Here is a 14,270-nt window from a genome sequence, read left to right on the forward strand (position 1 = left end):
GATTTGACAACTTCATGTACAATCATCAAAACCCATATTTGAATGTCAAGATTTATAAAAGAGATGGATAAGCTAAAATGATGGCATTACCACAAAATAATTTTGGTTTATGCCATTCATATAAATGATGCAAAAGTGACATATTTAGGCTTATAAATACCATCACACGAAGTTCGAAGACAACATAGGTAAAGCTATCGAATGTCTTAAGAAAACCACTGAATACACCTAAATTTTTTTAAATTGAGCCGCCGTTTGAACCACATTATTGTAAAAATGAGAATTAAAAATATAGACGTTATGAGCTCCACACAAGAAATAAAAAGTTAAATATGATGGCTTGATGTGATAAACAACAGTTATATTTTTCATTTTAATGAGAAAATAATGGAGCTCAAACATAGCATGAATAATAGAAACATGAAAACCTGAAATTACTTATACTAACAAAATTTCGATAACTAAAGTGAAATGTTTTTGGAGTTCGGTGGCCAACTAAAAGATTTTTACTAGAGTGAAAAAAAATTCTCTGCTTTGCAAAATTTATAAATTATGAAATTTCATTTTTTACCATAAATTTCAATGAACACACAAATATTTATTGTCCGGCACTCCAATTTAACTATTCGTAAACGTAAATATGTTTATATATAAAAATTGTAAGATAGATATTTATTTGGTTTATTATGTAGTTATCTTACTTTTAGCTCTAAGAGCTTGTTTGGTCTAGATTAAAATTAATCTAGCTCACAGTCAAAATCAAATAATTAATATTAATCATATAACAACCTTTCAATCACATATTTCAAAAATTTCGTAACAATCTATTAAAAAAATATAATTTAATCTTCACCAAACATTCTTTAAAAATATTTGTATTTATGCCCCGTTTGGCCCTTATTTTTTCAAATTAAAATGGGTGAAATAATATTTTTTTAAAAATGAGTAGTTGAAAAATATTTTAATTTACGTATAATATTATTTTATAAAAGATTGTGTAGTTATAAATATAAAAGAAAAAAATTTAATTTAATAGGATCAAACCGGGCTATATGTTCGAGTTTACTGTTTATAGTAATTTTATAACAAAAACCTTCTTATTGTTGAGCAAAGGAAAATATTTTTAAATAGCTTTTCTTCACACCATAGCACCACATCTCTCTCTCTTTCCACTCATTTCCTCTGTTTTACCGATTTTCAAAAGTTCAAACTTTCAATTTCAAATCTCCATTTCTATCCGTACGAACCCTAATTTTTATGTAATCTATACATATAAATTACGAATATCTCTTGATCTCCTCTGATACTATTGGATCTGCTGCGGTTTGTGCACCGATCTCGTGGTTTTTGGTACTACAGAATTGGCCTGTGTATTGAATCTTTGGGATAGAGAGTGGATTGGATTGAATTGAATTGATGGATGCGATCGATGAATTGTGGCAGCTCGCCAATTCCATGCGGCAAGCGTCGGCGTTGCTAGCCGATGAAGATGTTGATGAAACGTCGTCGTCTAGGCGCCCCTCCACTTTCCTCAACGTTGTTGCTCTCGGCAACACCGTACGTCATTTTTTTGTTAAACTTGTTTTGCGTATTTTGATAGCTAGGATTGCCCTTTTTTTTCCCTGTTCAGATCTCTAGAGCTAGCTGATTTTTTGGATCTGATAATTTTGATCTAAATGGAATTAGAATGAATTTGCCTTCTTATCTGACGTGAGTAAAGTTGTTTCTTTGGTTTAATTGATAATTTGGTGTGATGTATTATGACTTGGCCGTGTGTTTGAATTGATTTTGTTGGATTGGTTAAGTAATGATGAAATAAATCATAACTTTTGTAGTTGTCTCGGATTGGATAGAATGAGATTTCTTTACATGCTAGAGAAATGTGCAGTGTTTACAGAATAATGCACAAGAATTGTGTGCACACTGTGCCCTTGGAGATTGTTCAGTACTTGTGTATTGCATTTCCATTTAATAAAGAAAAAGACAAGAACTTCTCAACATTGTTGCTTAAGTTTTTGATTTTGATGCTAATAGTTATCAGTGAACTTCAGCTAAATGAAAAATTAGATTGTGTTTATTTATTTTGTTTTTTCCCTAAATGAGTTGATTTCAGATTCGCAGTTGAGCTAGCTCCCATTGTAGAAAATCAGAAAAGAGCAGAAGAGGATTTTTTCACTCCCAGAAAATCACTCTTGAATTTTAGTGAGTTAATTTAGTAGAGACAGTTGATCAACAGGTCTCGGTCTTCAGATATATTGGGGACTAAAATTGGCAATCCAAGACAAATTATCACATCGGCCCATTTGGACTTCAATTTATGCAGTATAATTTGCATTAAAAGTTGAGAACTAACTTAATAAACTCTATGTGCTAGCATAATTCTCGATGTCCATATCAAGACGCTGAAGCTGTGGTTTCGAAATGGCCAAGTCAGGTAGGGAAAATGCAATGCGTACCCGAGCTACCTTCACTTGTGATCAGTAGGCAATCACTGGATTAAAGGGGGTAATGTTCAACGTCAACCATCTTGGGCTACTATTGATGCTTACGTACAACGAAACCTCAAGAAAGTTTTAGGTGTGGTCAAAGAGGTCATCTTTCTAATGATACCTAACATTTAATTTTGTCGAAGGTAGAGAAAAGATAGAGGAGGAACTAGAAATTGTGGAGACTTATGAAGGTGGTGAACTTATTGTAGGGGATGATGGAGATGCAGTCAATTGTATTTTACAATGACTTCTTTTGGCTCCAAGGAAACAGAATGGTACTCGACAACTTAAATCTTTCGTACCTGCGGTACAATCAGTACAAAAGTATGTAATGTCGTTGTCGATTGTGGCAATAGTGAGAATTTTATGCAAAACACTAGTGAAGGCACTAAACTTGAAGATAGAAAGGCACCCAACCCTTTCTAAACTTGCATGCATCAAGAAATGTCTGAAAGTTTAGACGGAGGTTTGCAAAGTTCCTTTTTCTATTAGGAAGTACTACAAGGATGAGGTTGCATGCCATGTCCTTTTAGGAATACCCTGGCTATTTGACGTCAACTTCACTTACAAAGTCTGAGGCAATACTTACATATTTTGGTGATATGATAGGAAGATAGTCTTGTTGCCCCAACGAAAGCAATATGAAGAAATTAATGATACTCAAAGTGAAGGAGAACTCTTCACTAGTTTTTTTGGGCTTGAATTTCTCGAATCCAAGCTAGATTCAAGTCCTCTTAACTTGATGGCAGATTGTTGTAGTATTTCGCTCTTGATTCATTAATTTTCCCTTTTCAACAAACTAGGGTTCGAGTTTTTTTCCAGGGTGGGAGAATGATCTAGAGCAATCTCATTATAAATAGGATAGAATTTAGTCCATGTTTGTTTCCCTTTAAAAAAAACTTTTTCGTTCTCATTCATTTTTAATCATATATTTACATAATAAAATATTTTGTACTTAAAGCCAAAACTTTTCGTTACTTTTTAATCGCACATTCCAAAAACTCACTATTCAAAACTCCAATTTTTCAATATAATGGTCATCAAACAGGAGCTTAGTTTTTATTATAATAGGATTTGTAGCTATTATAGTAGGATTTTTGTTTCCTTTAGAATTTAGGATTTTAGTTTTCCTTCTTTTTCAGAACATTGTTTAATTTTCTTATATCGTTAGGATTAATGGGTTAATATACCTATATAAATAAAGGCTTGTATACTTTTTCATTCATCAAGTTCATTATAATAAACTTACTCTTGACAAAACTCTCAAGTTTCAAATCTCATTTTTGTTTCAAGAAATCTTATTCTGCTTTGCTTCATATATGACATGAAGCAAGAGAATGGTTACGCTATAAATGTTGGCCTTAGGAATACACCTATGATGAATTTGGTGACAAATGAATATCTCACAATGGTAGTAGCCAGTAAATATTTATTGATTGAATAATAGGTGATATATAGATTTGATCCGTTAACTGTCACTTTACTGCACTGTCTTCTTTTATCACGGGAATGACTGGATCTTCTAATGTGGATGGATTGTTCAGGGTGCAGGTAAGTCTGCTGTATTGAATAGTCTAATTGGGCATCCTGCATTGGTAAGTAATTTTTGATTGAAACTTTTGTGTCTTCTTTGAAATTAATTTTCACTCATTACCTAGTGGGTGTTAATATTTGCAAGTTTAATATTTTATGATGCAGCCAACTGGTGAAGGGGGTGCCACTCGTGCTCCAATTTGTATTGATTTGACGAGGGATAGCTCGCTCAGCAGCAAATCAATTATTTTGCAGATTGATAGTAAATCTCAACAAGTTTCCGCAAGTGAGGCTTCTTCCTGAACTGTGATCCAGAAGCATCATGCAATGTGCATTGAATTAATCACCCTCTTCCTCATTTTTAAAATTAGAAGAAATATGTTATCTTTCAGTCTCATGATTCCATATGAGTTTGTTCTTTTGTTTTTGGCCCATCATAGGTGCCCTTCGGCATTCATTACAGGACAGACTAAGCAAAATCTCAAGCAAGAGTCGCGATGAGATATATTTAAAGCTTCGAACAAGTACAGGTCTGTGTGCTTTTACAAATTATTTGATTTTCTCAACTAATAAAGTTGTCAATATGCATGTTCTTGTGCTCTCAGCCTCTCACCTTCACCCATTGATCCTAGTTGCCGAGCAATTTCTAATGATTTTTCTTATGAGAAAAATGGAAAAGAGAACTTGGAAAATTTTAGCATTATGTTATATTCATCTTTCTACTCAATCGCAATAGGGCAATATAAAGTCATCTTCCATTTCTTACCAACTGATAAAATCTGATTGCAGTTTTAATGAAGATGGATTTTCTTCTTGGTTACACATTTAAATATAAAGATAAACGCGAGAGTGAGAGCTTTAAGAATGGCACATGATCTCATGTCTTATGATGTTTCTTTGACTACTGGGGGAAAAGACTTCATAAAAAGTATACTAAAATCTTTTAATCAATGCCTGTGTTAACATATTAGGTTTTGATATTTTATATATCATGCTGATTTGCTTCATATGCAGCTCCTGCATTGAAATTAATTGATTTACCTGGCGTAGAAAAAGGCAATCTCGATGATTCATTAGTGAGTGGTTTCTAAACATTTTCTCTTATATTCTGAACCATATTATTCTGCATTGATTAATAATAATTTTTTTATTCTAAATAGATCTTCTAAATAGGTTTAGATTTCAAAACCTTTTTTTTGGAAGTTCAATATCCCTTTTTCTCTTTTACAGAGTCAATATGCTGAACACAGTGATGCTATACTGCTGGTTGTAATTCCTGCTTCTCAGGCTCCCGAAGTTGCAACATGTAAAGCTATTAGAATTGCTAAGGAGCTTGATGGAGAATGTAGGTTTGCTGCATCTATTTGGTTTTGATGCCTGAACACCAAAAAAGAAATTGGACTTTTTTGTTTTGGGAGATTCCACTGTTCCATAATCTATTTCTTTTTATGGAGCTCCAAAGCAATAATTGTTTGTTTTGTACTTGTCAGGTACAAGAACTGTTGGTATTATTAGTAAGATAGATCAAGCAGCTTCAGAACCAAAAATTATAGCTGCTGTACAGGCTCTTTTATCAAATCAAGGTCCACGAAGCACATCTGACATCCCATGGGTTGCTTTGATTGGTCAGTCTGTCACTATAGCATCTGCTCAATCTGGCTCTGTTGGAGCTGATAATTCTTTGGAAACTGCATGGCGAGCAGAGAGTGAAAGTCTGAAATCTATACTACCGGGGGCTCCTCAAAGTAAGCTAGGGAGATTAGCTTTGGTAGAGACCCTTGCTCAACAAATCCGAAATCGTATGAAACTTAGGCTTCCTAATCTCCTGTCTGGGTATATTACCTCCTCCAACTTCTTGTGTTTTGATTTCTGTTTAGTTAATTCATTTAGAAGAGATTGATTCTGTTTGTAAGAACTTACATAAGTATTGCTTTTGGTAGATTTTACAGTCCTTTTCCCTTTAGATATAATATATAAAAAAATTCACTGAATCAGCACTCTCCGTTTTTCTGCACAACATAGGACTGCTGCCTTGTACTATAATAAAGAAAGCTAGTTATAGGCAAAAACCTCATATAGTTGCAAATAATTACCTGAGTATGAACTGAATTGAAAACAAATGACAAAAATGCTGCTTTTCTTCTTTAGCTGAAATAAAGTGAAGCAGTCTTCATTACAGCCTCCCCCTCACGTAATACCTGATTTTATTCAATTTATTTTTCTTTTACTGTTTGTCATATAGTTGGGATACCCTGCTTTCTACATAGTAGCCCTAGTGACTTTTATTTGATCATTTTTACAACTACTGCAGGCTTCAGGGAAAATCCCAAATAGTGCAGGATGAATTAGTCAGACTTGGTGAACAAATGGTTAACAGTGCTGAAGGTACAAAAGCTTTAGCTTTGGAGCTTTGCCGTGAATTTGAGGATAAGTTCCTCCTGCACATTACAACTGGTGAGGTGAGGCTTCGGTGGAAAATTCTCATTTGGCTAATTTGTGTAATTATGAAGATATTTTGAGTAATTAGGGTGAAGAAAAAATTTGTGATAGCATCACTCATGACTAAAAGAGTATTTTTGGATGCCATACGGTCTTTTCTAGATCAAGCCCTTGTTTCATTTTGATTTCTTGAAAAGTGATTTTTTTTGGAAATTACGTGGTTGAAAATCAAGTAAAAGTTATTGATTCACGTGTAAAATTATTTTAATTGGGAGACTGTGTAGTTGAAAATGGGTTTGAGAAAAAAATCAAATCGAACAAGAGCCAAATCGAGCTGCCTATTTTCTGAACACTTGATGATAAAACATGGGATTCTAATTGTTTAGTATTTCTTATGGAGTTTTTCTCTTTATTATTTGATTGTTCGTAGTGTTGATGGTCATCACTATCTTTTCCATGACGCACTTAAGTTCTGTAAGATGTCTATGTTTTTGGTTGTTTGTGTGCAGTACTGAATTGATTTGGGAAAATAGTCTAGCTTTATTACTTTGATAATGCGTATGATTCTGAAGTTCCTTTTCATTTCTTCCAGGGTTTTGGGTGGAAAGTTGTTGCTAGTTTTGAGGGTAACTTCCCCAACAGGATGAAGCAGCTCCCACTAGATAGACATTTTGACTTAAACAATGTTAAGAGGGTATGTATTATACACTACTGTAACTTCAATTGTAATCATTTCCTTCTTAAGTTTTCATGTTTGTTCTAATTTGCCTTTACAATAACCATTTTCCCTTGTTATTAGATTGTTCTGGAAGCAGATGGTTATCAGCCTTACCTTATTTCTCCTGAGAAAGGGTTGAGGTCTTTAATAAAGAGTGTTTTAGAGTTAGCAAAAGAACCTTCACGTCTTTGTGTAGATGAGGTAAACCAGTGTTACCCCTTTTGTTTTCCCTTTTGTGTCGTTTTCCTTATGTGTAGGTATTTTCTTTGCAAATTGGTTTCTTGTTTTCCACATGTTCTTTAGATTGCTCACTAATAACAAAGAATTGTCATCTTCTCTGGTCTCATCCATGCCATTTGACTTTCTTACCATTATTTTTAGTCATCTAAGATGATATTTAGTTCCAGATAGATGTTGAGTGTATGTCATTGTTCGCTTCAAATTGATGAATTATTAATTGGTATCCAAATAAATGTGTAATTTGATTGAGGTTCTGTTGCAATTGCATTTACATCTGTCCCTCTCCCATTTTTGAGTCCATGGATTCTTGAGTCTGTTGTTGGTGAATTGATTTCTATGGAAGTCTTTCTATCCCTGCTGAAGTACTTTCTTCAGGAGGTTCTCTTTTACTAATACACTATATTACGTGTTGCTGAGCTGCCATTGACATCAGATCACCCATTTATTTTGTTGTGCATGAAATCCTGTTAGTTCCTGCTCTGTACTCTTTGGGTCTACCTTCAAGGCTATTATACTTGAAATTCTTTGGACAGGTGCACCGGGTACTTGTCGATATTGTCTCAGCTGCTGCAAATGCTACTCCAGGTCTTGGTAGATATCCTCCTTTTAAGCGAGAGGTAATCATGAGTTACAGGCATTCGATCACTTGTATAGGTGTAAGGATGTGTTTTTCGCTCAATCATCATGTAAATATTGATCGCTTCTTTAACTTGCTAGGTTGTGGCAATTGCCACCACTGCTTTGGAAGGATTTAAGAATGAAGCAAAAACCATGGTAATTAACCTTGTTGACATGGAGCGGGCATTCGTTCCACCTCAACACTTTATCCGCTTGGTGCAGAGGCGGTATGTTCACCAACTGTGGTGGTGCAGTTGTTAACTTTTCCCAATCTCATTCTTTTGGAGAGATGAATATAAGATTATTATGTATGTTAGATTTATTTTGATGCATTGCCTTCTTAGATGTTGGTTTCAGGGAGAGTAGTGCCACACATTTTTTGGTCACAATCTCTGTGTCAGTTTTCCCAGTTTAATGATGGTTTATATTCTTACAATGCCTATATCTGATGGTTTTTGTCAGGATGGATAGACAGAGACGCGAGGAGGAGCTGAAAACTCGATCTTCTAAGAAAGGTGTTGAAGCTGAGCAGTCCATACTGAACAGGGTACACTTCTTTTCTCGATGAACGTGCTTATATGGATGTCTGAGATTATTGTTTTTAACTACCATTATCATGGCTAGTACAATATGCCTAAGAATTTCTGTAAAATATTTCTGTTCGTAGACACTAGTGATTTTTGTGTACATCTAAATGTCTTCAATGCTACATTCAGGCCTCTAGTCCACAAACAGGAGGCCAGCAAAGTGGAGGGAGCTTAAAATCAATGAAGGATAAATCTAGTCAGCAAGATAAAGATGTACAAGAAGGATCAGGCTTGAAAACCGCGGGGCCTGAAGGAGAAATAACAGCAGGTCTGAGAAAAAATTCTATCTTAATGATGTCATAATTTCTTTTCTTTCATCAATAAAAATCACATGTTCTTTCCGCCTACCTTTGACTTGATCATGTTTGCATCATATGTCACATTTCATTACCTCTTTCATTCACCTTGTTGTGAAACAGTTAATTAATACTGGTGGCCTTAGCGTGTGATTGTGAGCTGTGCTGACAGTTCATTTTTCATCTGTATGTAAATAAAGCAGTGATATAAGTACTGCTACACATGGAATTTGCACTTTTGTAGTTTGAAGCTGTTTTGATAAATTGGGCATTTTTTGTTAATACATCAACTGTGAGCAAATAACCTGGCAGAGTTTTTGGACAGAAGGTGTAGAGAAGAACTATTCATGTGAATCGCATAAGAGAAGCAAACAACTTATTTTAGACATGCATAGCAGCGTTGTCAAATAATATATTAAAGTCGTCCCTGATGCATGATTTACTAGGGCAATGGCTTCTTCAATACTAAAATCATTACATGGGCTTTCTATTCTGTACTTTTATTCTGGCAATGATTTGATTGAGTACCTTTTTCTTCCATTTGCAGGGTTTTTATTGAAGAGAAGTGCCAAAACTAACGGTTGGGGTAGAAAATGGTTTGTTTTGAATGAAAAAACTGGAAAGGTGAAAAAAGCGGCAAAGCCTTTTATTGTTGGATATCCATTTTTAATTTACCGAAGTACCTCAGTGGAGCTTTTACTTTTTCTTCTCTTTATTCAATGCCTCACCAGGAGAAGTTGTTTTTAATTTTTTTGTAATCTGGAGTTTGGATTGATAATCATTCTGAGCTTTTCAGCTAGAATATCTGTGGTTAAACAATTGCACTTAGATTTTCTCTGTGTTTTGAATAAGTAGAAACTTAGTGGTATGCCCTTTTTTTCCTGGAATGAGTACAACTGAACAAAGAAAACCATTTTATAATGAAATAATGCATCGTATTCGTATTCGATGATTAAATGTGTCTTCTGCACTACTTAGTGGTCTCATTCTTGCTTACGCGATGAATATCTACTCATAAATCTCCTCTTGCAGCTTGGGTACACCAATAAACAAGAAGAGCGACATTTCCGTGGTGTTATCACTTTGGAGGTATACGTGTATGAACCTTTGTTTTATGTATTTTAAAATTTTGAAAATGAATTTGAGGGAGTTATCTTTTTCTTGATAAGTTTCAGAGTCTGCTTCTAAAAGTTTATGGTTCTTGTTTGCCTAGTCTCCTATGTAAATTGGTTTGTTTCTTTGTACTCGGATGCCCCTACATTTCTAGATGCTTATTTCCCTGTAATTATTTAAGTACCATTAATCTGTTTGTGGCATTCTTGAAATTAATTGCAAATCTGAATTTTAATTGATTGGAGTTGCTTAACTGATCTCCTATGTAAATTGGTTTGTTTCTTTGTACTCGGATGCCCCTACATTTCTAGATGCTTATGTCCCTGTAATTATTTAAGTACCATTAATCTGTTTGTGGCATTCTTGAAATTAATTGCAAATCTGATTTTTAATTGATTGGAGTTGCTTAACTGATATTAATAATATAAGAGGAAAGAAGAACTATCATATGAAAGTGGAGTTACATAAAATTAGTGTGTTGGTATGGTTATGTTTGTCTTAATTTTCCTAAGATAACTTCGGTAAAAATGGGGGGAGCATCGTATTCAACGTGTTTAGGCAAGTCACACTACTAACAGAACACTTCATTTTCTCTCTTCCAAGATTCAAGACATGAGTGGTGGATTGTCTTGTCCAAAATAAAGGAAAAAAAATCTTATTTTGATTCTCCACGAAGAGATCGAGGTCTTAATGCATTAAGAAGGCTCTCGTATCCCTTTTCCAACTGAAGGAACCAAAATTTCCATGCCTTTAATACTTTACTGACAGTCAAACCCCTCCAACATAAGAGCTTCTCCTGTGTTTTGATGTAGAATCACAGTTCATTATTACAAGGTTTTATGCATATAATTATTCTTTTGTGGGTTGACTAAGCCCCCATTTTGTAACAATTTTTCTCTCCAAAAAATCAATTATTGACTTTTTCACTCATAGGTGGGATCCACTTTTCTCTCTAACGGTAAAAAATTCAATTCTTATAATCATTACCCAACAGGCGCTAAATTGTTGATAAAGTTCTTTGTACTTAATGCTTGTTTTCTTGGAATTTTTTGCTATTCTGCTTCTGTGTTCATTTTTTGGCATCCTGTTAGTATTTTTCCCAATCTCTTTGACTACAATGATTGAGTGTTTATTCTGAATAAGATGGTGAAAGGTGGAAAAAAATATACTATTGAAAGATTCCATTTTTTCAGCATTGTATGTGGTCAAGTATATGAATGTTCAAAACACATTGTTATATCATCAGGAATGTAATCTTGAAGATGTATCTGAGGAAGAAGAAGCTCCTCCTAAAAGTTCCAAGGACAAAAAGGCAAACGGTCCAGAGAAACCACCCAGTCTGGTGTTCAAACTAACAAGCCGGGTTCAATATAAAACTGTTCTTAAAGGTATATTGTGAATTTTGGTTGTTATCTTTTATTTTTAATATATGTGTCATTTTCTCAAATTACAAACTGGTCTGACACTCGGGGCTTTGATGTTGCAGCTCATAGTGCTGTTGTGTTAAAGGCCGAGAGTATGGCGGATAAGACAGAATGGTTAAACAAGTTGAGAAATGTCATCAGTTCTAAAGGAGGTCAAGTGAAGAGTGAATCTGGCCCTTCCATGCGGCAAAGTCTTTCTGATGGTTCTCTTGTAAGTAACTAAGTGAAGTTCATTGCCTTTCTGCTCTAATATATGATATCATAATTTTCCATAATTTTCATTTCTTCTAGTTCTTGTTCTGTTTGGCCTGTTAGATACTAGCCCTTGTTTGGCTACTGTTTATAAATTGTTTATGATCAGCCACACACTTTTTATACAAATATTTTGTGGGATCCATAAGTATTATCCACTTATCCATAACTTGTTCTATCTATTTGTAATTTTAACTGTTCATAAACAACTTTCAAACGTGCTTTAAATATTTTTGGTATACCTGAGCAACATCGTTTTTAGTTGGTTAGGATATTTATAAGACTTTTAATAATAAGATATTTAACATGTGGGTGGACCATTTAGGATACAATGGCTAGAAAACCTGCAGATCCAGAAGAAGAGCTTCGCTGGATGGCTCAGGAAGTGCGTGGTTATGTTGAAGCAGTTCTTAACAGCCTTGCTGCCAATGTCCCAAAGGTAAGTTTCAAACTGAATGTTCATTGTGAATCAGTTTATTTGAAGCAGAGTCTTGATAAGCAATTTATTGGGATTTTCAGGCTGTTGTTCTTTGCCAAGTAGAAAAAGCTAAGGAAGACATGCTCAATAAGCTGTACAGTTCTGTCAGGTTAGCACCACTATTATACCTTTATGTAATATACCATTTACCTTGTAGTCGTCGTATTCTTATCAAGTCTGAGAAGCATGCATGAGAAATATAACAGTATTTCGGTGATCTGTCTTTTGTAACCATTCACATGCATCCAAGCACATCACTTTTTTTCTATTAATTTCTGTCATATTGTTATTCTTCTTGCCTCATCATTGCATTTTCATTTTGATGTGGATTTCTAGTGGCCAAAGTACAGCAAGAATTGAAGAGCTTCTCCAGGAGGACCATAATACAAAGCGCAAGAGGGAGCGTATTCAAAAACAGTCTTCTCTTCTTTCCAAGCTCACCAGGCAACTTAGTATTCATGATAACCGGGCAGCTGCAGTGTCTGATTTTTCGAATGGTGGAGCGGGTGATTACTATCTCATTTTGGTTTCTTTACCTCTACACTGTGTGTTATGAATCCTTTGGGAGCAAAAAATCCTGTGCAACTATTCCCCAGTTGCATTGGAGAATTTTTAGCATCCCCACGCGAAGGATTATTTTTGGTAATAGTGCATATCTTTAGAGTGCTGGACACCAGCATTAAAACAATGATATGGAAATTTGGAATAAACTTAGAGAAGTCAAAAAAACATGCACGTTAGGATAAGAGAAATAAAGTCTTCATGAAGATTTGACGATTAATTTGGTACAACTGTATCATTCTTGACTGTTAAAAAGAAAAAAGAAGGGATAATAGCTGTGACTGATAACTCGTGATCTACATATAGACAACAAGATTACATTTCTGTTTACATAATAATGTTTAGAGTTTGTACTTTGAAGTAGCAATTCTAGTTGTTATTATGACTTCAAAATTCAGCTACGATTTTCTTTGTTCTGATTTTCTATGTTGGCATGATTTGGGGTTGGGGGGCGATGGAGGGTGTATGCACTGCTAGTCTCTTGACTTTTGGTGAAATTTCATTTGTTGACTAAATGTCATTTGTTTCAAGCTGGTCATTGAAAACTTCGTTACCAGTTAGTTACAAAGTACCTAGAGCAAAATAAAGTTGTGACCAACATGAAATTTGCTTAAAGTTTGGGGGCTCCAACCTTACCATACTATGTGCCTCATGCATCCTTTCTATCACATGAAAACTTAACTTTTTCCTTGTTGACACGTGCAGAAAGCAGTCCAACTTCTGCCAGACCCTCATCAGGTGATGACTGGAGATCAGCATTTGATGCTGCTGCCATTGGCCCAACTGATTCATATGGGGACTCTAGGCATTCATCCAATGGTCACGGTCGTCGATACAGTGACCCTGCTGAAAATGGTGACGTGGGCTCTGGCTCAAACTCCAGCAGCCGCCGCACCCCTAATCGATTGCCACCTGCTCCACCTCAATCCGGATCTTCTTATAGATTTTAGATTATATAATTTTGATAACTGATTCATGCATTCTTATCGGGTGATTGCTCATGCCTACTCGTCTTGAGCTCGTATCGAGCTCATAGCTTTATAGAATTGTCACACACATCTCTGTAGATATCAATATTGTTTTTGCGGTTGTGTTTGCCATTTCTGATTTTTGAGATGTACTTGCACTAACTTCCATTGGAATTTTCTTCTCCCCTTTGGTGTTTATCATCTATATTTTGCTCAAATATGCTGTGAGACGTGCTTTGTGAGAAGTAATTGTAGTTTTCTTACATTATTTTTTTATTTTCTTTAACAAACCTTTGGTTGTTCAATTTGAAATTTGTTGGTACGAGTTTTGTTCGGTGCTTGTGTTAATTTTTTATATACGTGAAAATGAACTGTTGAATAGTTCATTGCAAATCGATGCACACTTGACAAAGAAATGCTTGATGCAATCCTTACTGAATGTGAGTAGGGAAGAGAGTTGCAATTGTATACGAAGGTGGCCCATGAATGCGTGTGTTGTATGTTATCATTTGAAAGAATTATTGGAAGAAATTCGACAGACAAAAGGACAGAGG

The 14,270-nt window shown here is 34.9% G+C and overlaps 1 protein-coding gene across 1 annotated transcript; it reads left to right on the top strand.

Annotated features, from left to right (window-relative positions):
* The first annotated feature begins 1,129 nt into the window (after positions 1-1,129).
* Positions 1,130-13,984, top strand: LOC111388642 (dynamin-2A-like). The gene is made up of 22 exons (XM_023013396.1): positions 1,130-1,557; positions 4,034-4,084; positions 4,188-4,308; positions 4,463-4,552; positions 5,037-5,098; positions 5,253-5,367; positions 5,513-5,855; positions 6,334-6,481; positions 7,054-7,155; positions 7,261-7,380; positions 7,953-8,036; positions 8,137-8,264; positions 8,500-8,584; positions 8,754-8,892; positions 9,468-9,544; positions 9,953-10,009; positions 11,280-11,421; positions 11,520-11,668; positions 12,035-12,148; positions 12,229-12,296; positions 12,524-12,693; positions 13,454-13,984. Exons 1-22 carry the CDS (start codon positions 1,417-1,419, stop codon positions 13,696-13,698), a joined length of 2,751 nt encoding a protein of 916 aa, XP_022869164.1. The 5' UTR covers positions 1,130-1,416; the 3' UTR covers positions 13,699-13,984.
* The last annotated feature ends 286 nt before the right edge of the window (positions 13,985-14,270 follow it).

The sequence above is a fragment of the Olea europaea genome, unplaced genomic scaffold (assembly GCF_002742605.1).
Source record: "Olea europaea var. sylvestris unplaced genomic scaffold, O_europaea_v1 scaffold512, whole genome shotgun sequence".
In the NCBI taxonomy this organism is placed as follows: domain Eukaryota; kingdom Viridiplantae; phylum Streptophyta; class Magnoliopsida; order Lamiales; family Oleaceae; genus Olea; species Olea europaea.